Source organism: Syngnathoides biaculeatus, chromosome 3 (assembly GCF_019802595.1).
Source record: "Syngnathoides biaculeatus isolate LvHL_M chromosome 3, ASM1980259v1, whole genome shotgun sequence".
NCBI classification, from domain to species: domain Eukaryota; kingdom Metazoa; phylum Chordata; class Actinopteri; order Syngnathiformes; family Syngnathidae; genus Syngnathoides; species Syngnathoides biaculeatus.
Window position 1 is genome coordinate 23,892,512 of NC_084642.1, and position 25,987 is coordinate 23,918,498.

Sequence of the window (25,987 nt, forward strand, 5' to 3'; positions counted from 1 at the left end):
GGTGTACAACGCCTCTTGCCCATTGACAGAAGAAAATGGATGGATGGATATATGGTATACCTCCCACAAGCGTTCACCATTTATCCTCAATTTTTGTCTGCAATTAACCTAACATTAGGTTGATCATTAAAACTTGGGTGACATATTGCCTTTCATTATCTTTTCTGGTTTACTTGGGGAAGAGGTTTCAGTTTACTCAACAGTAAAGCCAAATTACTCTTTAAACGTGAAGGTTCACTTCCAAATCACCAGCGCTTGGCGATTCACCCGTCTTGAGAAGACCCCATTGTTCACAAAATTCTTTCAAAGTAACGGAACTAAACGTTTTCAATGTGGCATCGTGCAGCTCCAAGCAGTTACTGGCTTTTTGGAGTCATTTGCCTTTCACACCAAAACTTGTTTTAGATTCTCTTATGTTGGGCTGGTCAGCACACTCATTTTAACATGAAAAAGTTCAGCCACTGGGCAAACAGCACACACTCAGGATTGCTCACACCTTTCATCTTTGTCTTTGATCACAATTTTCTCGATTTGTTTTTATACAGCTGTGAAGCTTTCAGATGCGTTGCTTGATGACAGAGTGGGGGTAGGCTCGTTCGATATTAATATTCATATGGTTCTAAACAAAAAAATAGACCAGAAACAAAACAATAACGTTTATTCATCATAGGGTATACATTACATGGTATTATAGTGATATATTATTGGCAAAGATATTACTATCCAATTGCATTTTCTATACATAATACAAAATTAGAGGTAGGGCCTCAAAGATTGATGACAAGTGAAAATAAATGCATTTCACATATATCTTATATTATATTCTTTTATCTTACACCAATTCTAAAACATATATACTCTATTTCTAAATATATGATTCATGTTGGAGGCACATATCTATATCCATAGGCAGCTGTGCCTCCCAGAGAACACACACAAATGTATTACATTACTCAAGTAATTAAAATTTTAACCTACGCCATCATAGGTCACACAGTAAAGTGCCACACTGACGATAGGAATACTGATACCATGAGACAGACAAGAAGCTTTTCTGTGGTGATATATCTGAAATACATATAATATTGTACTATTAGAAGACATCTATAAGGCCAATGGTTACCTGAAGATGTTTTGTAACATATTGGCAAACACCCAAGATAATACTGCATGGAACATGTATGGCAGTAGCTAAAACTCCTACACACAAATCACATGATCCTTTTTTCTTCTATTTTATCTTTAAATTTCTATTTTTTTCTTCCTTTGGTGACTGCCAAAAGTTGACTTGCAGAGTTATTCATGTTATTCTTTGATTAGTTCAAATGACCAACTAAATAGTTTTTCTTTAACCTCTGGGTCATTTGTTTCATGTAAACAGCTCGTTTATCATGCATTGATAAATATCTATACATGGACTTTTGAGTTGAGCAACACAAACTGCACATGCAAGCCTACGAGTGTCATATTTCATGAAGCTATGTGGATTTAGCGCCTTTGCTCCCTCAAAACAAATGCAGGGAACGTGAAAGACAAGGACAGACATCAATGTGGCCCTTTTACCCATTATAATACATTATCAGGCATTTAAAGTCTGCAGAGAACATACAACGCACTACATCACACAATCAACTTTATGGTTAGTTATTGTGAAAACTTTACCTTTCCTTTGTAGACATTCAGATCTTCCAGCAATTTGGGAAAGTGGGTGGGTATCACCGCACATAATCACTCACCTAATAGCCGTGCAAACGTCTGATAGTTGGCCACATTAAAAACACTAAGGCAAACGCACGCGCACACATCACATTTGAACGCCTCAAGCTAAATACAGCAATAAGCAGTTTGTCATCAGACTCTTGTGTAACCGTGTGTTCACCACATGCATTGTTTGGGTTTCACAATCTCAAAACAAATTTCTTCCAAGTTTGTACAGTGGGTATCACTGAAACAATCCATGAGACTTTTACATCCAAGCAACTGTTAGCGCTGAAACCTGCTGAACACTCAAAACATGTGCAGTATTTTTAGTTTCTTGGACGGCTTCTGAATTACTTTAACCTACAAGCTGGTTCGTACTCGTTTATAGAGACTGCAAAGTGTGCCTATGAGCTACATTTGATACATTTACGTACTCTTTATAGCTTATAATTTGTTCTCAGGAAAAGATGCATACTTGCAATCATTCGCCAGTGGATCACACACACATACAAACCAATGCCTATTCAACACGGTGGTACAGAATATCTTAATGCTTTTGTATTTGTTCCACAGCGTAACCGAATCCCACCAAATCCCGTTCAACAAGCACTCATTTGATGGACTTGTGAATACCTGAGACCCTGTTTTCAAGAGGACGTACAGTGAAGCGAGAAGGTTTCAAAACGGCAAAGAGGTCTTCAGAGCTACCTGTATATCGCAAATAAGACAAAAACAACTCCAGGAAATGAGAATCCTTTTTCTAGCCTGTTAAGTATTGTGGGACGTGACCGTACACACCAAAACGAACACTTCGTACATATACAAAGACAACACGCACATTCAATCTGTCGTGACAGCTCCCTCCTCTGCTAAAAGTTAGATATATTCATGTAGAAGCACACACACACACATATATGCAATTTATATACACATGTATGTGCACGTGTATAAGCACATATATGTGTGGGTGAAGCTATTAGTGCAATGCACATTGTGTTTTCACAAGTTGCTATGAAGTTCACAACACACACAGCCTACTGCAATATACTTTCTACACTAGACATACAGAGTGACTAGCAGGCTTCGTTTTAGCGCTTTAAAAAGGTTAAATGGCTTCTATATTGTTAAGTAAAAGGTGGATCGGCTTTACTGGCATTTTACAGAGATAGACAAGATGATGTAAGATGAGGAAAAAAAGAGGATCCCACAAAGATTCCCTGGGATTCAGAGAAGTATCGAGCCAAGTTTCTATGACCCTGCAGAGTCATCCAAGGCCAACGTGTATCGAACGAATGGGCCAATCACAATACACTGACTGCTCTACATGGACCAAGGAGGCACAAATTCCTGATTTTCTATTCTTCACTTCCCATCACTAGTTGTAGGAGCAACAGCAGCAAAGGAGTGGCTAATATGAATACACAATGCTGGGATGGAATGTAAAATTAAAGAACCACAAACTTTTTTTGTAAATATTAAGGCGCAGTCTTAATATTTTCACTACCAATATATTCATGTGCATGGGGATGGAACAAAGACTGATCCTAGCCAAGCTTTTTGAACCATTGTCTCTGTCACTGACAAGTTTATTTTCCTGTGTCTGATTGTGCTGAAAGTATTCATTTGATTTTTCCACACAGCCACAAACACACATGACTTCATTGGGAGCAGCTAAAGTATTGCAGATCGCAGCTCGGTCCATTTATGACAACTGGTCACAAGGAATCAGAATCCCAGCAAAAGGCTTCGCTGAACTCAGTCGTCATCAGTGGGAGGCAATGAGAGACCACCAAATGAGCCCAAAGCATCACCAGTGGAGGTGATTCCACCGGGGTAGCCCCTCCTCCCTGAAAGAAGGGAAGTAGAAGAGGAAGGAGGAGGAGAAGGTGATTATTACCAAATTCACACTAGAAGGAAGACAAAGGGAAAAGACGGTGAAGCACATAGTGGAAAAGAGGCAGAGGGAAGGTAAGAAAGAAAAGCGTTCCTCTTCCCAGCACCCCCACCCAAGATGAGAGCTCTCCTGGGACTGCTGTCACTAGAGGGTGCTGAGCTGGAAGTCCGTATGGGGCAGTTTGAGGCCAAGGGAGCTGGTTCCCAGTGGATCCATCATGTTCTTGTAGCGTTCGCCACGGTGCTTCATCAGGAATGGACCCCAGTCCGGCTGAGGGGAGCAAACCAGCTTCAGACGCTGCAGAGGACAGACAGGGTGATGCATTAGCTCTTCTCACAAAAGGAGAAACTTGCTTGTGTTTGTCCCAATTCTCCTGATAACCTGCATGTTCCAATTAACTTTCAAAAACTGAGCCACTCTCTGAGAGGTCACGTTGTACAGCGTGCTCTGCTTCTTCTCTGTAAATATTCATCCCAACCATCCCCCCAAATGCTATGTGCAGGAATTGATTTGTTTACAACTGGACTCACAATGGTTGCTACTAAAACCTACAAACCCAATTCTCGATGTCGGCCCTACCTCCAATTAGAAATGCAGCTCAGGCTTGTTCTCCAATAAAATTTCCACAAAGTAAATGTTTTTTCTGGAAATGTATTTCATTCTTCCCTTTACAATATGGTTAAAGGTCAAGTATGCAGTTTTCAAGCCGCTAGCAGCCAATCGTAGGGCACATAGAGACAAACAGCCCGGCTCACAATCACACCTAGGGGGAATTTGGAGTGTCCAATGAATGCATGTTTTTCGGGATGTGGGAGGAAACCGGAGTGTTGCAAGAAAACGCGCGCAGGCACAGGGAGAACATGCAAATTCCACACAGGTGGTGCTGGATTTGAACCCCGTTCCTCAGAACTGTGAGGCCAATGCTCTACAGATGCTCAACCATGCCGCCTTTACAAAAGATCATTTTAATATTATACTGTCAGATCAGATGTTTTTTAATAAACTGCATAAGACAAAAATAGTTATTTTTGAACTGAAAAGTTCAATTTTTCAAGCAACATTCATAATAATAGAAACCACAAGGTGAGTTGTGCAAAGCTCTCTCCCCTACTTCTCTTGCATTTGTTGCTTGTCACCAATGAATGAATACAGATTTTATTGTTGAGGTCAAATTACACCTTTTAGCTATTTGAATGGCATTTTGTTAAAAATGTTTCTAAGTGTATGTGAAGTTTAAAAAAAAAAAAGCTTTTATGATGTGACACCAAACGACAACAAATTCAGGCTGCTGTCAGAGCTACTGGAGGAACAAAGAGGTTGTGAAAAAAAAATCTAATTATATACTCCGTAATTAACAGGGACGTTTTAACAAAAAAAGTCTAAATGAACACTCGGCAGGCGGCACATTTTCTCCGCTGATGAGGATGAGATTGCAGATTTGGCAACAGTGGCTGTCTCAATGATTACCTCAATTAAGGTGCCAGGAGCGAGGTACATCTTGATGACAAACATGATGGGGATCCAGATAACGGAACAGATAACCATCAGCCACCCCAGCACCATGGACCAGGTGGGGTACGTGTAGTCCTGATATGTCATCACACTCCACTGAGAAAGACTCAGAATCAAGATGCCCTGCATGGATCAACAAATCGACAAAAGGCATGTTTAACTTCAGACAGAATAACATCTTGCCACTGCAGTGTCTTCACAAAAGCCATTTCAAGACTGGCAGGAACAAAAGGTTTTTTTTGTTTTTTTTTTTAATGACAATGTACAACGTCACGTGTACTGACTATGGATTGACCCTTTCACACAGATCACAAGACAGTCGGCTTCTTTGTCTGTTCCGCAGAACTCAGCCGAGCAGGAAACCGCTCTAAAATTTTCTCTTCAGTTTGCTATTAAGTAATGTTTGGAGAATTAAAATTAAAATTTTTTGTGTTACTGACAACACAAATCAGCAATGATGCTGTTTTTCCCCCCTGTTTTAAATGTTTTATTGTTTGTGTTTAATTTCTTTTAATCATGTAAAGCAAATTGAGTTACCTTGTGAGTGAAATACACGAAACATTGTCAATAAATTTGCTTTGGCCTATGTCGCATCTCAATATATTCTTTTCGCCTCTCCTCAGTCTCATTATCTCTTTCCTTGTATGACTTGTATTTTGAGCTTCCAACACCAAGGTTCCTTCTCCCCTTTCTTCTCAGAAGTACTCTAATGACTGCATAACTGCTCACCTTGGCAAATATGGCCCAATCTTCTGGAAGCTTTTCCTGTTCACCTCTTCCGGAAAAGCCGCACAAGAGTTCCTTTCTCGGCTTCCACCACATGGTTTTCTGCTTTGTCTCCTTGTTTTCCCCATCTTCCTCCCCAGCACCAGAGACATTTTACACACCACTACCTTAGAATCAGTAACATCCTGAAGATTACATCATCTGCACAAAATGTAATCCACCTGCATGCTTCTACCTCTGCTCTTGTTGGGTCACCCGATGTGCGTGCCTCTTCTGAAAATAAGTTTTTACTCTAGCCATTTCCATCCTTTTTTGCAAAGTCTATCGCCATCTGTCCCTCAAGAGTTTCCGTTCCAGATTTACTCATCACTTGTTTATCACCCTTGTTTCCTTTATCAACACGTCTATTACACAAATTTGTCTGGGATGGTCAGAACTACTTCATCTAGTTCCTTCCAGAATTTCTCCTTCACCTCTAGGTCACATCCTACCTGTGGGGCATAGCTGCTAATCACATTATACATAACAACCTTAATTTCACATTTCAGCTTCATGACTCGATCTGATACTATTTTCACAGAGTGTTTAAGAGTGTTAATCTTTAAAATAACCCCTAATTCATTTATCTTCCCATCTACGCCAACTTAAAAAGATTTGATCGGTCCCTAAACTCCTAGAAACTTACTGCCTTCACAGCTTCTCTCTTAGATATATATCTACATTTTTCTTAATTATCAAGACGAAACTTTTCCTGTCATAGTTACAACATTCAAAGGCCCCATATTTGGTTTTCGACAGTGTTCTTCTCTTTCTACCCAAGAAACCACTTTCCAAGTCTACATTTTCAACTCGCAATAGCTGAATTCGCACCGACGCCCTGAAGGTTAAGGGGTGGACGTGGTTAACCCGAGCCGTGACCGATCCGTTATTGGAAATCATTGGAAAATGCTCATAATTGTTTGGGAAAGTTTTAAGATGGATGCTGCATTCTGACGAAAACCTCAGCATTTATCCGGGCATGGGAACAGTTTACAATTTGCATTGCCTTTAGATGCCATAAGGCTGTATTGGAGCTCGTACTCAAATACCACTCTCACACACACACACACGATCTGCATACATTTTCTGAGCCGCTTATCCTCACAAGGGTTGTGGGACTGCTGGAGTCATTCCCAGCTATCTGCTGGAGTCATTCCCAGCTATCTTCAGGCAGGACACCCTGAAGTGGATTGCCAGCCAATTGCAGGGGACACAGAAACAATCCTTTACTAACAATCATAGCTAAGGGCAATTTGAGTCTCCAATTACTGCAAGATTTTGGGAGGTGGAAAATGCGTACAGGCACAGGGAGAACACGCAAACTTGGGTGTAGCCAGGATTTGAACCCCAGTCCTCAGAACCGTGAGGCAGACGCTCTAACCAGTTGCTCCACCATGCTGCCCCCATACACACATACATACATACATATATATTATATATATATTAAACAGTGAAGAAAAAAAGCATTTGAACACCCTGCTATATTACAAGTTCTCCCACTTAGAAATCATGGAGGGGTCTGAAATTTTCATCGTATGTGCATGTCCACTGTGAGAGATAATCTAAAAAGAAAAATCCAGAAATCACAATGTATGATTAACAACATATTTGTGTGAAACAGCTTCAAATAAGTATTTGAACACCTGAGAAAACCAATGTTAATATTTGGTACAGTAGCCTTTGTTTTCAATTAGAGGTCAAACGTTTCCTGTAGTTGTTCACTATGTTTGCACACACTGCAGGAGGGATTTTGGCCCACTTCTCCACACAGATCTTCTCTAGATCAGACAGGTTTCTGGGCTGTCGCTGAGAAACACGGAGTATTGGCTCCCTCCAATAATTTTGTATTGGGTTCAGGTCTGGAGACTGGCTAGGCCACCCAGAACCTTGATATGCTTCTTATGGACCCACTCCTTGGTTTTCCTGGCTATATGCTTTGGGTCATTGTCATGTTGAAAGACCCAGCCATGACTCATCTTCAATGCTCTGACTGAGGGAAAGAGGTTGTTCCCCAAAATCTCACAATACATGGCTGCGGTCATCTTATTAATACAGTGCAGTCATCCTATCCCATGTGCAGAAAAACACCCCCAAAGCATGACGCTACCACCCCCATGCTTCACAGTAGGGAGAGTGTTCTTGGGATGGAACTCATAATCAGTCTTCCTCCAAACACAGTTAGTGGAATTGTGACCAAAAAGTTCCATTTTGGTCTCACCTGACCACACAACTTTTTCTCATGACTCCTCTGTATCATCCAAATGGTCATTGGCAAACTTAAGACTGGCCTTGACATGTGCTGGTTTAAGCAGGGGAACCTTCCGTTCCATGCATGACTTCAAACCATGACGTCTTAGTGTATTACCAACAGTCAATAAAACTAGGAAACGGTGGTCTCAGTTCTTTTCAGATCATTGAGCAAATCCTGTTGTGTAGTCCTGGGCTGATTGCTCACCTTTCTAAGGATCATTGAGACCCCACCAGGTGATATCTTGCATGGAGCTCCATTCCGATTGAGATTGACCGTCATGTTTAGCTTCTTCCATTTTCTAATGATTGCTCCAACAGTGGACCTTTTGTCACCAAGCTGCTTGGCAATTTCTCCGTAGCCCTTTCCAGCCGTGTAGAGTTGTACAATTTTGTCTCTGGTGTCTTTGGACAGCTCTTTGGTCTTGGCCATGGTACAAGTTTGAGTCTTACTGATTGTATGGGGTGGACAGGTGTCTACGCAGCTAACGATCTCACACAGGTGCATCTGATTCAGGATAATACATGGAGTGGAGGTGGACTTTTGAAGGCGGACTAACAGGTCTTTGTGGGTCAGAATTCATACTGTTAGACAGGTGGTGTTCAAATACTTATTTGGAGTTGTATTACACAAATAGTTAAAAATATCATACATTGTGATTTCTGGATTATTATTTTTTTTAGATTATCTCTCTCACAGAGGACACGCACCTGCGATGAAAATTTCAGACCCCTCGATGATTTCTAAGTGGAGGAACATGCAAAATAGTAGGGTGTTCAAATACTTATTTTCTTCACTGTATAAAACTGAAAAATACAATTGGCCAGTCTCTATCTTAGCCAGCACCTTAAACAATGTAATTTGGAACAAAATAGATGGATGGATAGAAACATGGATGGACACAATTTTATGTTTTCTGGCTTACAGTATTTGAAAGAGCTGGGAAATTTGGAGAAAAGACCAAATCCAAGTTTCCAAAAACCTGATTCTGAATTTGAAACAAAATAAAAATCACCACAATCATGTTACACTTATCTAAACCTGCTATCAAAAAACAATTTTAGGTATACTGACATGACAGGAATTGTAAAATCCACTTTGCATTTTTGCATTACAGGAAAAATGAACTTTGAAAGGCAATAAAAAGCTTTTGAGGTGTGCGCATGCGTGTGTGCGTGCATGTGTGTGTGCTTGTGGGTTTGGTGCGCAGACGCGCAAAACAGACCGTCAGAATGGTTGGTGTCACAAAGGCCCAGCAGAGTCTCCAGAAGCGATTGGGCTGAAAACCAATCATCATTTCAATATCCTCGCAAAACCTTTGCAGCCCTGTGTAGGGGGAAAATGAACAAATGAAAGAAGAGCAGAAATTGCATAAATTCCCAAAACCGGGGTTTAAAAGGTCTCTTACACGAGACGGACAAATTTCAAGCGCGGAAGCGTCATCATTCTGTGACTTCCCAAAGGAGGAGGATGGAGCAGGTGGCTTCATTCCTCATTCCTCTCTGACAAATGACACTGAGTGGCACAAACAGGCAGTCAATGTGACATGCTATCTGATGGCCAGCCAAAATGGAGGTGAACACTTTTAATCGGAGCTGGACGTGTGCGCGTGCAAGCTCAGCTTTACAACACGGACATCTAGTGGCCAAGGCGAGAATAACACACTGCACAAGGACCAGGTCCGGATTTGACGTCTCTAAAGTCAAGCTCTGGTTTCCACCAGACATTTAAGATTACTTTTTACTTTATTAAGATAGAACCTTAGTGGCAGTACACACATACCGACAATCCAACCTCATCGTCTCCTCTGACCAAAGGCCCAAATGTCTCAAAAATAGCGATCCTTCATGGTGGTCTGGGCAGTGGTGAGTGATTTTCAACATGAACATGTGATGACAAAAAAAAAGGCAATACGAAAAAAAATAGCTACGAACAGCTCTTTCGACTGGAATTAAGAAAGACGGGAAACAGAAATAAATTAGTTGGACTCGATGAACTCCCCAAGAAAAGGGGCTCCCCCGTGAGAACTCCACGACAACCTCCCAGCAGATTGTGGCTCCATTTGTCAATATCAGCCTTGCTTTGGTGGAACATGAAATCTGTTCCAATATTTACCAACGCAAATCCTTGTATGTGGTCGACACTTGAGTTGGACTGAGCCGCCAACTGCATGACTGCAACATAAAACGGAACCATAGCCAATTAGGAAGTTACCTGTTCCTGAGAGGGAGTTCTTGGGTCACGTATGTCCTGGATCATAAGCCACAATCCAAAATGACAAGGAGACGAGCTTTGCAACAATAAGTTAACAGTTTCTTTGGTTTCTAATTTTTTTTTACCCTTTACTTTTTTTATATTTTCTGGTCGTGAGGATATCTTTCAGCATCATGCTGCCTACCAGTTTAGCCGTGATACTTTGACAGACATCTGGTTTGGGACAGGAAGGCCGGCACGTGCCCGGAGAGATTTGGTTATGTGTGTGGTGCACTGTGTTCTGTCATCTCGCCTTCACCCCACAATATAAGAGCAGTGTTTTGGGGTTTTAAAATCAATTACGATATTAAATGATGTGTCTGTACAACACCAGAGATTTCACTTTAGCTGACTGCTAAGGAAGAAATAAAATCTTGAATATGAGAGCCTGTGATGGAGGTGGATTAGTTTCAGATCACTTTTGCTGATTCATTTTACTGCATGGATTCAGTATTATAAGGGGAAATCCAGTGCTCTCCATGAACAATGTATCCAATAGGTCATGTAATATCTACTCTACCTTGACAATGTGATGTTAAATCTTCTCTCATTTAATAAGTGTTTTGAGAAGATTTTTATCAACAATTACGAATTTTCAGGGGCGCTGCCATTTTAACGAGTCACATGACTTATGTACGCGGATGTGACGTGTAAGGCGCCGCCCCTAAGGCTCGACTACATTGTGCCCAGCTCTGATTTCTCGGATTTATCCTCATCTGATGAAGAAATAGCAGTATCGGTTGATCGGGAAGACGGAGGAATAGACGGAGTCTGACTACTCGGAGGCCTACACGCGACATAAGTGCGTAAACAAAGGCCCCCGGGAGCTCCGGGCTGGCAACCGTGGATGGTTCTTTGGACGGGAATGACCTGAGCCTGACGAGTGAGGCGAGCCGTTAGCCTAACGGTCTCCGCCGGACGCCGAAGCTTGGCTCGCTCGTCAAACTCCGCGTCATTCCCGTCCGAAGAACCATCCACGGTTGCCGGCCCGGAGCTCCCGGGGTCTTTGATTAAGCACTTACATCCCACGCATAGGCCTCCGAGTGGTCAGACACCGGTGTCAATCTGTCCGAAGAACCATCCCAATATTAAACATTCTTTACAGCCACAGGTTCAAATCTGTCTGGAAGTATTCCTCCGTCTTCCCGATCAACCGATAGTGCTATTTCTTCATCAGATGAGGATAAATGCGAGAAATCAGCGCTGGGCCAAATGTAATCGAACCTTTGGTGCGGCATCTTACACGTCGCATCTGCGCGCGTAAGTCAAGTGACTCACGAAAATGGCAGTGCCCCTGAAAATTTGTAATTGTCGATAAAATTGTTCTCAAAACACTATTAAGTGAGAGAGGATTTAACATCACATTTTCAAAATAGAGTACATATTACATGACCTATTGGATATATTGTTCATGCAGAGCACTGGATTTCCCCTTTTAATACTGAATCCATGCAGTAAAGCAAAGGACCAATAGTTGCTGTACTCACCATACAGATAAGAAATCCCCACTAGCTCAAAAATGGCGATGATGACCAAGGAGTAGGAGGCTGCATATGTGTCCACCAACTGTAGCATGTACATGCCGTTCTAGCAAACACAAGACATCATTGCAACTTGAACATTTGCTACTCCCTCATTTATATAAAATGTCTTACGTGAAACCTAACCAAAAAAGCACTTTGAGCAATTAGCAGGACTTGAATTGCACCATACCTCTGTGATCATGGGAAATCCCAGGATGAAAAAGCTCAAGCAGCAGACCAGTGTCACCACAGCTTTGTGCTTCCTGAAGTATTTGGGGAACTCGTCCGACACAGACGTCACAATAGTCTCAATGGTCGCAAACTAACAAGGCAGAAAAGGAAAGAGGGAGGAGAAAGATGGGACACAAAGCTCAACGCATTGCCACAAACCACTCAATGAATCGGCGTTTCAGAAATTCTGGATCAAATTCATTTCCACTTGATCCAATTAGCATTTTCATCATCTTCCAAAGTGTGTGTGTCCAAATTTTGCTCTTGTTCTAAGATTGGCTGGCGACCACTTCAGGGTGTACCCAAAGTCAGCTGGCTAGGATAGGCTCCAGCATGCCTGTGACCCTAGTGAAGATAAGCGGCATGGAAGGTAAATGAACAAAAATCACAATTTTGAGCAGGAATGGATTGCAAAACAAATCATTGCAAAGGGTTTAGATTGCCACAGGGAGACTTGACAGGTGGAGGCTGTCATGTTAAAAGAGTACAACATTGTAAAAAGCTTTGGCGTCCAAGGAGCAGATGAATACAGTGGTCGGTGTGTGTGTGTGTGTGTGGTGTGTGTGTGTGTGTGTGTGTGTGTGTGTGTGTGTGTGTGTGTGTGTGTATACTGCGTGCAAAATAAAAGATAAAATTAAAAAAGAAGCCTATGGCACCAGTCTATCTACCTCCTTTGGCCTCTCTCCTCGTGAGTTGCTGAAACTAATTTTCTGTCTCCATGCCTAGTCAATTAAGAGTCACAAATGTTCTTTTTTTCCCCCCCAGCTTCCTCTCAGCCGCCGCCGCTGCCTAAACAGAGTAGTGACATCATTTTCTCTTCCTGTTGATTTGCTTGCTTCTTCGCTTCTCTCGCAACATGTGAAGGTGGCAGTGCACTATTTAGAATTGTTTGCTCAGAGGTAAAGGCGATTTGGATTCTCCGGCACAAAGTTGGTAAATACAATCCTGCAATCCAGTGGGAATCTTGGACAATTCATCTAATGAAATAAGATCTAAAATAGAATATGTAGTACAATTTTTACTCAAGACTTCCAGACATTAATCTTGAGGTGGTGGTGGTATTTTGCAATGGTAGATAAAAGAACAATGCAACATGCTGAGAAATGTTCCCTTTGGTGTTATGAAATCAACAAAAGGATTTAGACAGTATGATGCAGATTAGTTCTACATCAGTGCTAACAACAACCACAATAAAACCACAATGTTTTATAATCATGTTAAATGCCCCTGAATTCCATTTCACTCGCTATTGTTTGTTTGTTAGATCAACGTTCTTTCTTTTACTGCAGTGGCACAAATCCCATTCTGCTTCTTGGAGTGTTGCAGAGCACTTGATCCAGTGCAGTCTGCCCCAATGGGGAGCATAAATGGCTAATTGTGTTAATTGGGTCAATGTGTGTAGCGGGGGGGGGGCTGACTGTTAAACATTCAGATGGTAAAAGGAGAGTTTAAATCGGGCAGACTCAACAATGGAGTTCGGACATTACTTCATTTAAATTCTGTTGTTTGTATATGTAGCGGGCATACCCCGCAAACTGAGGTGGGGGGCTCCCCACGGCCCCATAAACGGCATTTTTCGAAGCTGCCCTGCTGTGAGACGATTAATGGACCTCAACCTAATTAGCAGCTTCCCGGCAAATCTTGATTCCTGGAACATGGACGCAAGGCCCCGCCCGCCGGCGTTAAGAGGAACTGCAATCTTGCCTGTGATCAACTGAAGAGAAAATGTTTTCTTATTTCATGAACTCTGCAGAAATATTGCAACTGTATGGCTCGATGCTTGTGTCAGTGTGTCAATATCAACTCTTTCTGAGAAATTGTGGGATTTTGAGAATTGTTTGTCTTAATTTGGATTTAAACCAGCATGAATGGTGAGGTTCAGAGAAGCGCTATAATGTTTGTTCGTGTTAGGGGCACAGGTGATCTAGCCGATGGCAGCTAAGTCTGGGTAACAGTCAACATTGTGTCGTTTCAAATAGAATTCCACTTCCAAAAATGTTTTTTTTTAAGTAGTTGACATCCTCATTGGGCACGAGGAGGTGTTACATACAGTATGTGTCATTGAAGCCACCAGTAGAGCGTGTTTACCTTGAGAAATCGCAACCTCCTCCATCTCATTAGCACATTTGAGTGCAAGCACAGAAATAAACATATGGAGAGCTAACAGTTACCATGGTATCCAGGCCGAGAGTCAGGAGCATGAGAAAGAAGATAATAGCCCAGAATGGAGACAGGGGGAGTCTGGTTAGAGCCTCTGGATACACCACAAATGCGATGCCTGGACCTAAAAGTGCGCACGCACACACACACACAAAGACATATGATAACTATGAAACCGCACACTATGATATTCGTCCAGGTGTGTTGCAGTGAGTAAGAGCAGCTGGACAGTTTCCTACCTTCATCTGCCACCTTGTCAATTGGCACATCCAACTCATGTGCCATGAAACCGATGACAGAAAAGATGACAAAGCCAGCAAATATGCTGGTGGCACTGTTTGTACACGTAACTATTATGGTGTCCCTGCATGGAAACAAGGAAGACAGAAACGTCTCTATTACTTTGGAAAGTTTCTGCTTTACCGACTCCAAAGATCCAGCACATAAGTCATTAAAACCAACACAACCGGGAAAGAGTTTCGGATGTGAAAACTATGACAGGACTAAACACTGTACTACACACAAGAATGTACAAGAGTGAGATCTACAGGTCGGAAAAAAATGGCAGGAACAACATCTGAACAATGCATTTGGAATATTGAAATATTTTTCCTTCAATTCAAACCAAAGGTGGGGAGGAAAGCATTATATTTAACACGTTACATTTACTCGAGTAATATTTAAACTGTGCTTATCAGTAGTTTTAACAAGGAATACTATTTGCTTTTTACATTTACTCCAGTAATAATTTGGATAAATTATAGTTGTCAAGAGGTGTTCTTTCTTTTCACCTCCCCACAAAAATATACAAAGATAAATCAATTCAGTTGTGCAAATTCTGGGTTGGGTTAATAGTGATAAAGGTTTTAAAATGATTTATCCTGGTCAAAAATGTTTAAGAACACGAAAATCTGGCATTTCAACTGGGGTGTGTACATTTTTTATACCCACACACCAGCCTTTTTCCTGATTTTATAATCTGCCTGGTGAGATGGCAGTACTGTGCTGTTTAAGAAGTAAAAACAATATAAGTCCATTTATTGGAGCTGAATTTGCTTTAATTTGTGATTTTACAAAGATTTTTTTTCAGGAATTGTATTTATGTTTTGGATTTCGTGACATTGTTCAGCAATATTTGAATCTTCACATTCCTGTTTTAGTTCATTTTATTTTATTTGACATTTATGCTGATTCAAAAATCAATCAGATGTTGCTCACTAACTCAGTATTTGAGTACCTTCCTAATCAAGTAATTATTTGGATTACCTTTACATTTTTGTGAGTCATATTATTCTAAAGAGACAGTACTGTCATTTGAGTACAATATTTGGCTACTCGTTCCACCTGTGATGAAAACCACATTTATCGATGTCATGGTTGAAACATTTTACATATAGGGTATTAAAGTACCTGTAAAAAATAATAATAATAATTTGTGCTTTTTTTCTCAATTCTGGAGGGGGAAAAAAACTGAAATCAAACACGTGTCTTGTCGTAATGACATTTTTTTCCTTTTGTTTCAAATGGTCAAGAACACCCATATATGGCATGGAAGGCTTCTGTCATCCTAACAAGTGCATCACAAATGACTTGTCAGAAGCAAAATTTACCTTTTGTGTGTTTACCTGTAGCAGTTATTGTGGAACTTATTGTAGGACGAGAGCGTTATGAGGCCTCCCCAGGCAGCAGACAGAGAGAAAAAGATCTGTGTGGCTGCATCTTTCCACACCTAATGGAGGAGGACATACGCCACATTAGGAGCAGGAAGGACAATCAACACTTTTGAGAATGTCCCAGGTCAAAAAGACGGTGGCGTCATGCACCTTCCCGTCCATGAGTTTCTCCCACTTTGGTGTGATGAAGTACAGAATACCATCAGCAGCCCCGGGGAGGGTCACACCTCTGATCAACAGGATCACCAGTACCACGTAAGGAAAAGTGGCTGTGAAATACACCACCTTGAAAAAGAAGAGACGTATAAAAAAAAAACAGGAGGGTCAGAAGATGGAAAAGCAGTACAATTCTGTATGGCAGCGGTGGGTGTACATATGTGCAAGTTAAAAAAAAAAAAAAAGTCAATCACTGCGAGAAAGAAAGAAGAAGAAAAAAAGCAAGCGAGCAAGTCTCTTGGCTCGCCTGGAAAGGTCTGGACAAAGTGGCTGAGGAGTGGGAAGTCTGGACATTCCCCCTTAAGATGCATTAATTACATAAAATACATTAATTGGACACTCTAAATTGCCCCTCAGTGTCATTGTGAGTGCAGATTGTTGTTTGTTTCTATGTGCCCTGCGACTGGCTGGCAACCAGTTCAGGGTGTACCGCGCCTCCAGCCTGTTGACAGCTTGGATAGGCTCCAGCACTCCCCATGACCCTTGTGAGGATAAGCGGCTCAGAAAAGTGGTGGCTAATACAGTGCAAGTCTGAGTAGCACCTCCCAATATTACGTTTTGAGGGGGTGCATGGCATCATTTATTTCACAAGAGGGCAGTATAAAACAAGATTATTGAACGTGCTCAAGACGTTCATGTCTCATTTTTCAATCCGTAAAACACACACTGATTTCAGATTTTCATTACACTTTTAAATCCGAAACATTATATTTATAATCACTTTTTTATCCATCCATTTTCTTTGTCGCTTATCCTCACGAGGGTCGAGGGGAGTGCTGGAGCCTGTCCCAGCTGTCAACGGGCAGGAGGCGGGTTACACCCTGAACTGGTTGCGAGCCAATCGCAGGGCACATGGAGACAGACAACAGTTACACTCACAATCACTTCTTGGGGCGATTTAGAGTGTCCAATTAATGTTGCATGTTTTTGGGATGTGGGAGGAAACCGGGGTGCCAATTTTTTTATGAAAATATTAAAATTATTTTATTTTTTTAAATTTTCATCTAGACTTCTTTTTGCCAATTTTCTGAGAGATGCCACATTTCAATGATGGGAGGTGCATGGAGTCCAGTTCAAGCTATTTGGTTCCTATTTTTAATTCTAAAAAAGATGCTGATTATAATAAACTTCTTAACATGCGTAAGGAGTTAAAACCTGCCCATTAGTGTGTAGTGTGTTGTTTTAAAATGGAGGCAACCTTTATTTAAGATGATTGGAATACTGTCAAAATGAATAGTACAGTAATGCCAGAGATGGGGGACCAGATTTTGTTTGATGCAGCTCTTTCAAAACAGTTTGAGGTATTCATGATTTGTTTGTTTGTTTTTCTGTAGTCAACAAAGTACAAAGCACAGCATTACCTTCCCTGAAGTCTTGATTCCCTTGGCCAAAGAGGCGTAGACAATGACCCAGGCCAGAAAGAGACAGCCTGCCAGAGGCCAGCGAATCTCTCCCGGGTATTCGATGCCTTTGGAGATGTGCAGTACATTGTACCTGCAGGACGAGTCATCAAATACCAACACACAAGAAAAATAGACTTTACATACTGGACAATGGTCATTCAGAATCAGAACATAATGAAAAGAAAACTTCACACACCAAAAGTGACATCACGGGTGTCGTGTTGGACGCATTGAGCGTATTGAACCCGCCATTAGTCAACGTTAAGTTTGACTGAATTCTGATGATACGACACAAGGGGATCTTTATGTAATTCTATCTATAAAAGATGCTCCTCTCATGTTAGCTAAAGGAAGTTACCAAAATATTAAAACACCCTATGATGCAGTTCAGTCCTGCACAATACTGCAATCAACACACCCTATGATGCACTTCAGTCCTGCACAATACTGCAATACACAACATGAAGAATGTCCATTAAAACTGAACATTAAAAAAGTTTTAAAGCACACTCGTATTTGTTTCATGCTAGAATTGAAGACAACACAAATCTGTCACAGTTTCTATCCAAGTCAATGGAAAAAGATGTCATGTTTGATACAGGTACATGAAAGCCCAAGAAATAGCAACTTTAAAGGACGCATGTGATAAAAGACACATTTGCGTAGATTCCATTATTTTTTCTCACCAGCAAGAAGATTCACTCACTTGAAGTACTCCTCACTGGGGCTGACATATGTCTTCCCACCTTCCACTGCCATATTTAAGAGCTTGCTCAAGTTTCCGACAGTGTGGGCGGACAAACAAAAGGAAGAGTTCTTGATCAAGGTCAAGTTCGTATCCTGCAAGATGCATGAGTCTGTTTCCGAGAACAAACCAAATGCAGTAGTTAGATAATCAGCTCCTGTATGTTCATTTTACAGATTCATTACCACTACTTTTATTCAGCCGGAGCATATATTTCACATTGGGAACATCTCACAGGAAACCACACAAAAAAAAAAGTTTAAAAAAAAAAGTGGTCTTGTACTGTTGGATGTATGTATGTATGTAGGTAGGTAGGTAGGTAGGTAGGTAGGTAGGTGGGTGGTGGGTGGGTGGGTGGATAGATAGATAGATAGATAGATAGATAGATAGATAGATAGATATATAGATAGATAGATAGATAGATAGATAGAGATAGATAGATAGATAGATAGATAGATAGATAGATAGATAGATAGATAGATAGATAGATAGATAGATAGATAGATAGATAGATAGATAGATAGAGATAGATAGATAGATAGATAGATAGATATATATAGATAGATAGATAGATAGATAGATATATATAGATAGATAGATAGATAGATAGATAGATAGATAGATAGATAGATAGATATAGATAGATAGATAGATAGTAGATAGATAGATAGATAGATAGATAGATAGATATATATAGATAGATAGATAGATAGATAGTAGATAGATAGATAGATAGATAGATAGATAGATAGATAGATAGATAGATATTTCTATCTATAACTATCTATCTATCTATCTGATAGGAAACTCAGCAGCACGAAAGAAGATGAACTGGGGGGTGATCGATGATGACACGATTGGAAAAAGTGATATGCGGCTCATCCACAGCCTGAAGTCAATTGTTTTATCTCATTGGTTCGAAAAATCATTTGTGGCAAATGTGTTGTTTTTTGACAGTCAGCCATTGCGGAAATGAGTTCATCGTTGGATGGCGGTCGGAAGCAGAAAGCTGTGATTGAATTGTGGCTTTGGACGTGGGGGTGGGGGGTAGCAAATGGTAACAAAATTTGGACAGTTTGGGTTGTGTCATCAATGATGACACATTATGGTGATCTCATCAGAAGTGACTCAACTTTTTCATGTTTTTTTTTTAACAGATAAACCATCAAAGTATTTCAACAAACTGAACATTTCTGGGTGAAAAAAATACTTTTAGCAATTTAAATGTAGCTGGGCTCATTATTTTTTGCACTGCCCCTCATACTTAATTGCAGAATATGCAATTTTTCAAAATGCTGGCAAAATCTGAATCTAGCCTCATGACAGAGAACAGCGACATGATGTACACGGTGGTTATCCCAAGCTCATGCAGCCATGTATCTGTCTGCATTTTGGACACCAGCCACAATTATACACGTTCACATTTTATTTGAAGAAGACAATGGTCCAACACCTTCTTGTTAACTTTGTCCTAATTGGAGTTGAATAATCTGGTCAAGAAACAACAGAATGATCTCCTTTAGCATGATGCCGCAGTTTTCCCTGTGATGCTTTCAAGCACAAGCTGCATGTGACAAAATGATTGATATCAATTTGTTCAGACCTCCTTGCCTCTCTGCCTGCTGCTTGGCTAGTGTCCTTTACAAGCGTTAATGGCCCCATAGTGGAGTGATTTTTCAAAAGCTCATTTTCATAATATTCTGCTTTCAGGTCATGCACTTTTAAAATACTGCATATGACAAAAATGTATTTTTTAACTGCAAATTCCTCTTTATGTCATCTTAATATTTTTACCATTTCTGACAAGAAGGGACAAAACCTAACAGTTTAAAAAATGTGCACAGGGTCTACAAATTGAGTCAGATAATTGATTGATTCATTTTCCACACTGCTTATCCTCACAGGGGAAGCCCATCATAGCTGACTCCGTGCAAGAGGCAACGCACCAGCCAATCACAGGGCACTTATAAACAAAACAACCATTCGTACCGTACCGACATACAATTTAAGAGTTTTCAATTGACCTATTATCCGTGTTTTTGGGAGGAAACCGAAGTACCCGGAAAAAAAATCCACACGTGCACTGGGAGAACATGCAAACTCCACACAGGCACGGCAGGATTTGAACACAGGTCCTAAGAACTGTGAGGCAGATTTGCTAAGCAGTCTTCCACCGTGCTATTGGGTCAGAAAAGTGTCTTGAGATTAGAGCCAGAATTCAGTCGTAAAATTAATTAATTTTAGAGGTTCACATTGGAAAGGACAGAAATGAACAGCGGGAAACTGTAATGTTTAGTTGGGTTCCCTGATATGGGAAAAGGGTGACAGAGCTAGTAGTTCTTCTAACAGCCAGCCGAGGGCAGTGGTCCACACACTGCAACACTGCAGCAGCTGCTCAGTCAGTACAGTAAATATGTCAAGCAAGCAGTTTTTTGTGCTGAATTTACACAATCTCAAAAGGCAAAAAGCACGAAAAATTCGTTGAATTTCGATACTAACTCGAAGCGTACTCTGTTTAAACACATGAATTCATATTTTCCCATAACCCCAAAAATATTTAACGTTTTTATTAACATGCTTTATGAAATAATGACGTTAGAGAAGGTTACGTCAGTAAAACATGTTTATCTACTCTGGTAAAATCCCGCAAAATAAATATTTATACATATGTTCACACTGAGGTTTTCTGATACTCAAAATTCTACAGACAGTTGAATGTACAGGGCATTAAACTGCCGCAAAAATCACAGGTCCGGATTCATTATTCGGTAGGACACCACGAGTGAGAATTGTGACGCATTGCGCACTGTCCGTGTGTGCGTGCGGGTGTTTGTGTGTCTTACCTAAGAGCAGCATGTCTTTGTCCTTACAATCCACCGTGTTCCACGCATTCCTACAGTTAGCCCATGGCAGTGAGCCCTTCAACGAAGCGAACAGGTAGTACAGTGTCCAGCACATAATAATATTATAGTATATGGCTATCAAGACAGATATTATCAACATGGCAATCCCGCAACCTAAAATAAATAAATGAGACGAAATATATCAATTACTCTTAAGGAAAGTGGAGACTGGTGAATACAGTGAATGTCGATCCAGCCTGATTGCCAAGGCCAGTGTACCTTGCAGTGCCGGGATGCACTTCCACACCGACACGGGGCCCTGGCTGGCAAATTGGCCCAGGGACACTTCCAGCAAAAAGATGGGGATGCCGGCGGTCCCCAACATTGTCAGGTAAGGGATCAAAAATGCACCTGCAAGGCACAAACGTACACACGCTACAGAAAAATGCCGCCATCATCGTCGTTGTCGTCGTCATCATCATCATCGGGCACAGGTTACATAACATTTCAAATGTTATCGTAATTAAAATAAAAAACAATACTAATAGTAATTATAATAGTATAATTCTTGGCTAAGGGAAATTTCTACAGTTAGAAAAGTCAACAAATTGGTTGTTAAATAAAGCCGAACCATGTTTCTATAATGCACTGTCTACAATAAAAATATGGATCCAAACGATTTCTAGCACTATCAATAAAAACATGTGCGGTAAGAAAAACAAGGCTATTATTGTACTTTGTTTTCGGTAAAACACTTTTGCAGCTTTGGGTTCATGTAAGATTTGTTATGAATAATGTTACATTTCGCTGGTGACAGAGTTTCTTTTATGATTTCTTTTCGACAGTGTCAAACACGACAGGCTTCTTACCTCCACCGTTCTGGAAGGCAAGATAAGGAAACCTCCACACGTTCCCCAGTCCCACGGCATAGCCGACCATGGAGAGAATAAAATCCAGTTTATTGGACCAGTTTCCCCTGGCCTTGTTCTCATCCCCTCCCTCGTCGTCATCATCTTGAGCCTGACATGAAAAGCACGACGTGATTATTTTCAAATGATAATAGAGAGGAGGGGGAAGTCTCATGGGCGTAATAATAGATGTTTTCTTTTCTTTTTTAAATGAACGAACACATCTGCCGTTTTGAGAGAAAGTGTCCATAATCTGCACAAACTTTAGATGTGTGTCAATAAAGGACTTCTGTCAAAAACAGTAGAGCTCATGACAAAAAAAAAAATGTTATTAATTGCTAATAGCGCAAAAGGAGAAGAATCAATCCGCAATCTGGCGGAAATCTTTATCCCCACATTGAAAAATAAAAACCAAGTCAACCTATCGCGAGATCAAAAATTCAACGTGTCACCACATGAAGAAAAAAGCTTTTCTTTAGATTTTGTTTGACGGAGGGGGGGGGGGATCCGCAACGAAGCAGCACACGTTCTTCAACAGTTGTTGTTTAAGTCTACAAACGCTCCAGAACATTATGATTAATAAAATACGGGTTTTGACTAACATGGAAAAAGTTCCTAGTATCCTGCAGCAAATACCCAACAAAGTTTATAGTCCAACCTGAAGTGCAAGCCAGATACTGCAAACATTTTCAAAATGTGTGTCATGGATTATTTCGTTGAAAAAAAAAATGTTTGCCGGTGTGCATAGATTTGACAAAAGATATTACATCTGCTGCAATCACATTAAAAAATAAAACATGTTCACTCGAGTCACAACCTGCCGGTTCGTGCAGTCAAACGGTTCTTTGAGCAGGCTTACCCGGGACAGAGAGCCGGCTTGAACGGACATGTTGCCATCCACCCCCAGGATGACGGTGGTCTGTCTCAAAGGGGTCCACTTGGACGCAGTGTTGTTCTGCTCCGCGTACTGCGCCCCATCCCCGCAGGACGAAATAGGGGGCTCCTTGACCAAGGCAGAATTGGCCGTCACAGACGCCGGGGCCACCGGTGGGTTGTTTTTGAACGTCCCGTATGCTTTACTGCCGTCCGGTGCTCCCGGTATATTTTCCGTGGGACAAAAAGTTTGCCTCTCGTTGCATTGAGCCGGCGGCTGAGGCGCCGGGTAGTTGTGCTGAGGAGTGGCCGGCTGAGGGGCTGCCAATGCGGGCTTGTCGGCTGGAAAAACCGCAGTTCCGTCCGATGGCTGCGCGGGCATGTGGGCCACCGGTTGTTTGGACATGTTTCTCTGGTCGTCCTGGAACATGGACGCGGGATGAGCACGACAAATTGTGTCACAAGTCTAGAAAGTGTGAGGCTGAGTGTTGGATGGAGCACATTTCTGCTTTGAGGTGCAAACGGGGGGTAATCTGCCTTTTGGCCACGTTTTGGGGACGCATTCTCTACTCACAGCTCACAGTCTGTGTACACGCGCGCGCGTGTCAGTGGGAGGGGTTGCTTTACAATGCCCCCTCTTCTCTCGTTCTGCAGGATTCTTTAATTTTACGGCCCATTTCCCCCTCATGTCGTTCAGCCACGCACACATCCAAGATTTTTTTTTTAATGTGCAATAGACAAGCTGCTGCGGTTCTCTGCGGCCTCGCTCTCCCGGGCAAGCATGCACGATCACCGGCGTAACTGCAGGTTGACCCGGGGCGCACTTATAAATGACTTCCTAGAAATGTAGGCCCTGGGGCTCGGTGTCAATGGAAAACAAAAAAGTGAAGGCTGCAAAAATATAGACGAAAACCTGCAGTGCAGTTGCCCAGCCTGGTTCCTGAAACGACTTATTGAAACAACCGAGCTCAAATAATATCTCTAAATGTGGAGATCAGCAGAGAAGTTAAGCAGAGAAGTAATGTTTGACTGCAATTCAGCACCACAGACAGCGCAAAGGGAGTCCAGGACGGATGTGACCAAGTCCATCCCGAAAAATCCCAAACAACGCCAAATCACGCGCCGGGAGGGCAAATAGGGGAGTTAGGAAGCACTTACCATTCCGCGGGGTTGTCCGAACAGGCTCAAAGTGGTGCGGGTGGTAAAACGAGAGGTGTGAGCGAGTTGGCTTGCTCGTGCATGTGCACGCCTACCCAGAGTGAGCACCGACTTTCTTTCTTGGGCTGCGTGCGTCAGTACAGAGCAAGGTGCCCTTGGCGGGACATTTTCTTGATAATAGCACTTTGATAAATCATTTCGCCTTACGGATTGGGATTTTTTTTAAGGGGCACGCTGCACAGAGATGAAAGAGGTGCGCGTGCGCCCGCGTATCGACGTACGCGTCTGTGTTACGCACCCAGTTACGATGCGTTGACGCCGGCCGCGTGCATTTAAAACACGTGTGACACGCGACCACATACGCACACTCTCCCACGCCCACGGCCTGTGTTCATGCAGTCAAAACAATGGACACATTACAAAAACGCCTTATGGGGATGAATTGTGGACATAAATTGGTCACATAGGACTAAGAATGCTCCAAAACATGTCAGTGTTTCTCAATAGATAAGTCACTAGAAAGCTCGTGTCCCAACTTTGGGGGTCTCTATAAAGATTGTAATGTGCACAAGTCTTACACAACAGGGGTTGGAGGGTAGAATCCGAAGCGGCGGGTCTTCTGAGAAAGTGGAGCCTGGATGCGTGAAGAGGAAAAGTAACGTTAGATTCTTGAATGCTGCATTGCGTATGTCACCTCCAATTCTTCGTTTCAACGTTGAAAAAAATAAATTACCTTTTCTGGAACGCAATCCGATATATTTTTTTAATTATTATTTATAATAACGGTTACTTTTAACAATCTTCATTCACATAGCAAACATAATCCTGGATTTTCAAATATCAAAAATTCCCAGCGGCAGCATGTGCTTATTTGTTAAATTTGTATGTCTTAATTGTGTCTCAGCCCAAATACACTTGTACCCGTGCACCGTTGCCCAGCAACCACGCGAAGCTATTGTTGCAAACTAATGACGGGGAAAATAAAAAGGCGAGGGGGTTGGTTGCTTTTATCAACGTTAATACATTTTGGCATAATCACCCTTTAATCTGCACTATGATGAGTTTAATCACTGCCCTGCTCAATATTATGTAATGTCAGCCAATCGGTCCTGTGCAAAGTAATTAAATTGAAGATTTGAAGTTCAAGTCAATTGCGATTTCTACCTGGAAATGCAGCACTGCTTTTGATATTACAATGTCGTTAACATAAACATTGCAAATTTATGGGAAAAAATCTAATCATTCAATACATACTGAATGAGAATGATTAATCTTTCAATAATGCTCAATTATACGTGACAGGCCTACTGCGTTTTAAGTATTTTTCACGTGTAAAAGTAAGGGTTGTACAACAAAGCAAACAACGACGACAACGAAGTTTTTTTTACAATTTAGTACCTCTGATCAAACATTAGCATTATCTTTATCATCATTTCACATCCCTTTTGAGCTCCCACTACAACGATCAAGATTTCTGAGTATCGGCCTGTGAAAGTTTATAGAGTCCTTATTGTCCTTCTAAACGCCAAATAAAATTACTAATCAAAGCAATTCCACACAAGATTGCTGACGAGGACGTGCTGGTTTATTGAAGACCACGGAGACAGTTGAGCTAAACTCGTCTTGTTCGCTCATATATCTTATGAAAAAGAGCGCACAACTTTTGAACACTTGATCGTTACGAATCCAATTAATTGACAATTTGGAGGGAAAAAAATCCGGAAAATTCAATACCCCGTCGCATGATCAGGGGGGGAAAAATCGACTCCGCAAATCACAACGCTGGCACATATTTTCGCCTTTACGTCCGATGCGACATCTGGAAGACTTTGACCATGCTCAGTGCACTCCTTCCAAATCTGCCTCCGTTCCAGATAAGAG

At 41.5% G+C, this 25,987-nt stretch overlaps 1 protein-coding gene across 3 annotated transcripts; it reads right to left on the reverse strand.

The window, feature by feature from the left end:
• Nucleotides 1-774: 774 nt before the first annotated feature.
• slc6a5 (solute carrier family 6 member 5) lies at nucleotides 775-25,004 on the reverse strand. 3 transcript variants are annotated; one of them, XM_061814905.1, is made up of 17 exons: nucleotides 24,840-25,004; nucleotides 24,685-24,740; nucleotides 22,935-23,369; nucleotides 22,037-22,187; nucleotides 21,447-21,578; nucleotides 21,168-21,341; nucleotides 18,286-18,436; nucleotides 17,538-17,670; nucleotides 16,111-16,245; nucleotides 15,913-16,016; nucleotides 14,527-14,651; nucleotides 14,299-14,411; nucleotides 12,087-12,218; nucleotides 11,861-11,960; nucleotides 9,346-9,446; nucleotides 5,063-5,230; nucleotides 775-3,892 (listed from the first exon to the last, which is right to left on the reverse strand). In XM_061814905.1, the coding sequence occupies exons 3-17, from the start codon at nucleotides 23,352-23,354 to the stop codon at nucleotides 3,740-3,742; spliced, it is 2,292 nt and encodes a 763-aa protein (XP_061670889.1). In that variant the 5' UTR covers nucleotides 23,355-23,369; nucleotides 24,685-24,740; nucleotides 24,840-25,004; the 3' UTR covers nucleotides 775-3,739. The 3 variants fall into 3 exon arrangements, with proteins under 3 accessions (XP_061670889.1, XP_061670890.1, XP_061670888.1); XM_061814906.1 differs by lacking the exons at nucleotides 22,935-23,369; nucleotides 24,685-24,740; nucleotides 24,840-25,004 and adding an exon at nucleotides 24,107-24,240; XM_061814904.1 differs by lacking the exons at nucleotides 24,685-24,740; nucleotides 24,840-25,004 and having other exon boundaries at nucleotides 22,935-23,378.
• Nucleotides 25,005-25,987: the final 983 nt, after the last annotated feature.

Excerpts from the sequence above, each read along its gene's own strand:
- slc6a5 (XM_061814904.1), bottom strand. The coding sequence starts at position 23,378 with ATGTTCCAGGACGACCAGAGAAACATGTCCAAACAACCGGTGGCCCAC. Across the intron at positions 21,579-22,036 it reads TGCCTTCCAGAACGGTGGAG|GTGCATTTTTGATCCCTTAC; the intron begins GTAAGAAGCCTG and ends TGTGCCTTGCAG. Across the intron at positions 14,652-15,912 it reads TTCCACAATAACTGCTACAG|GGACACCATAATAGTTACGT; the intron begins GTAAACACACAA and ends GTTTCCATGCAG.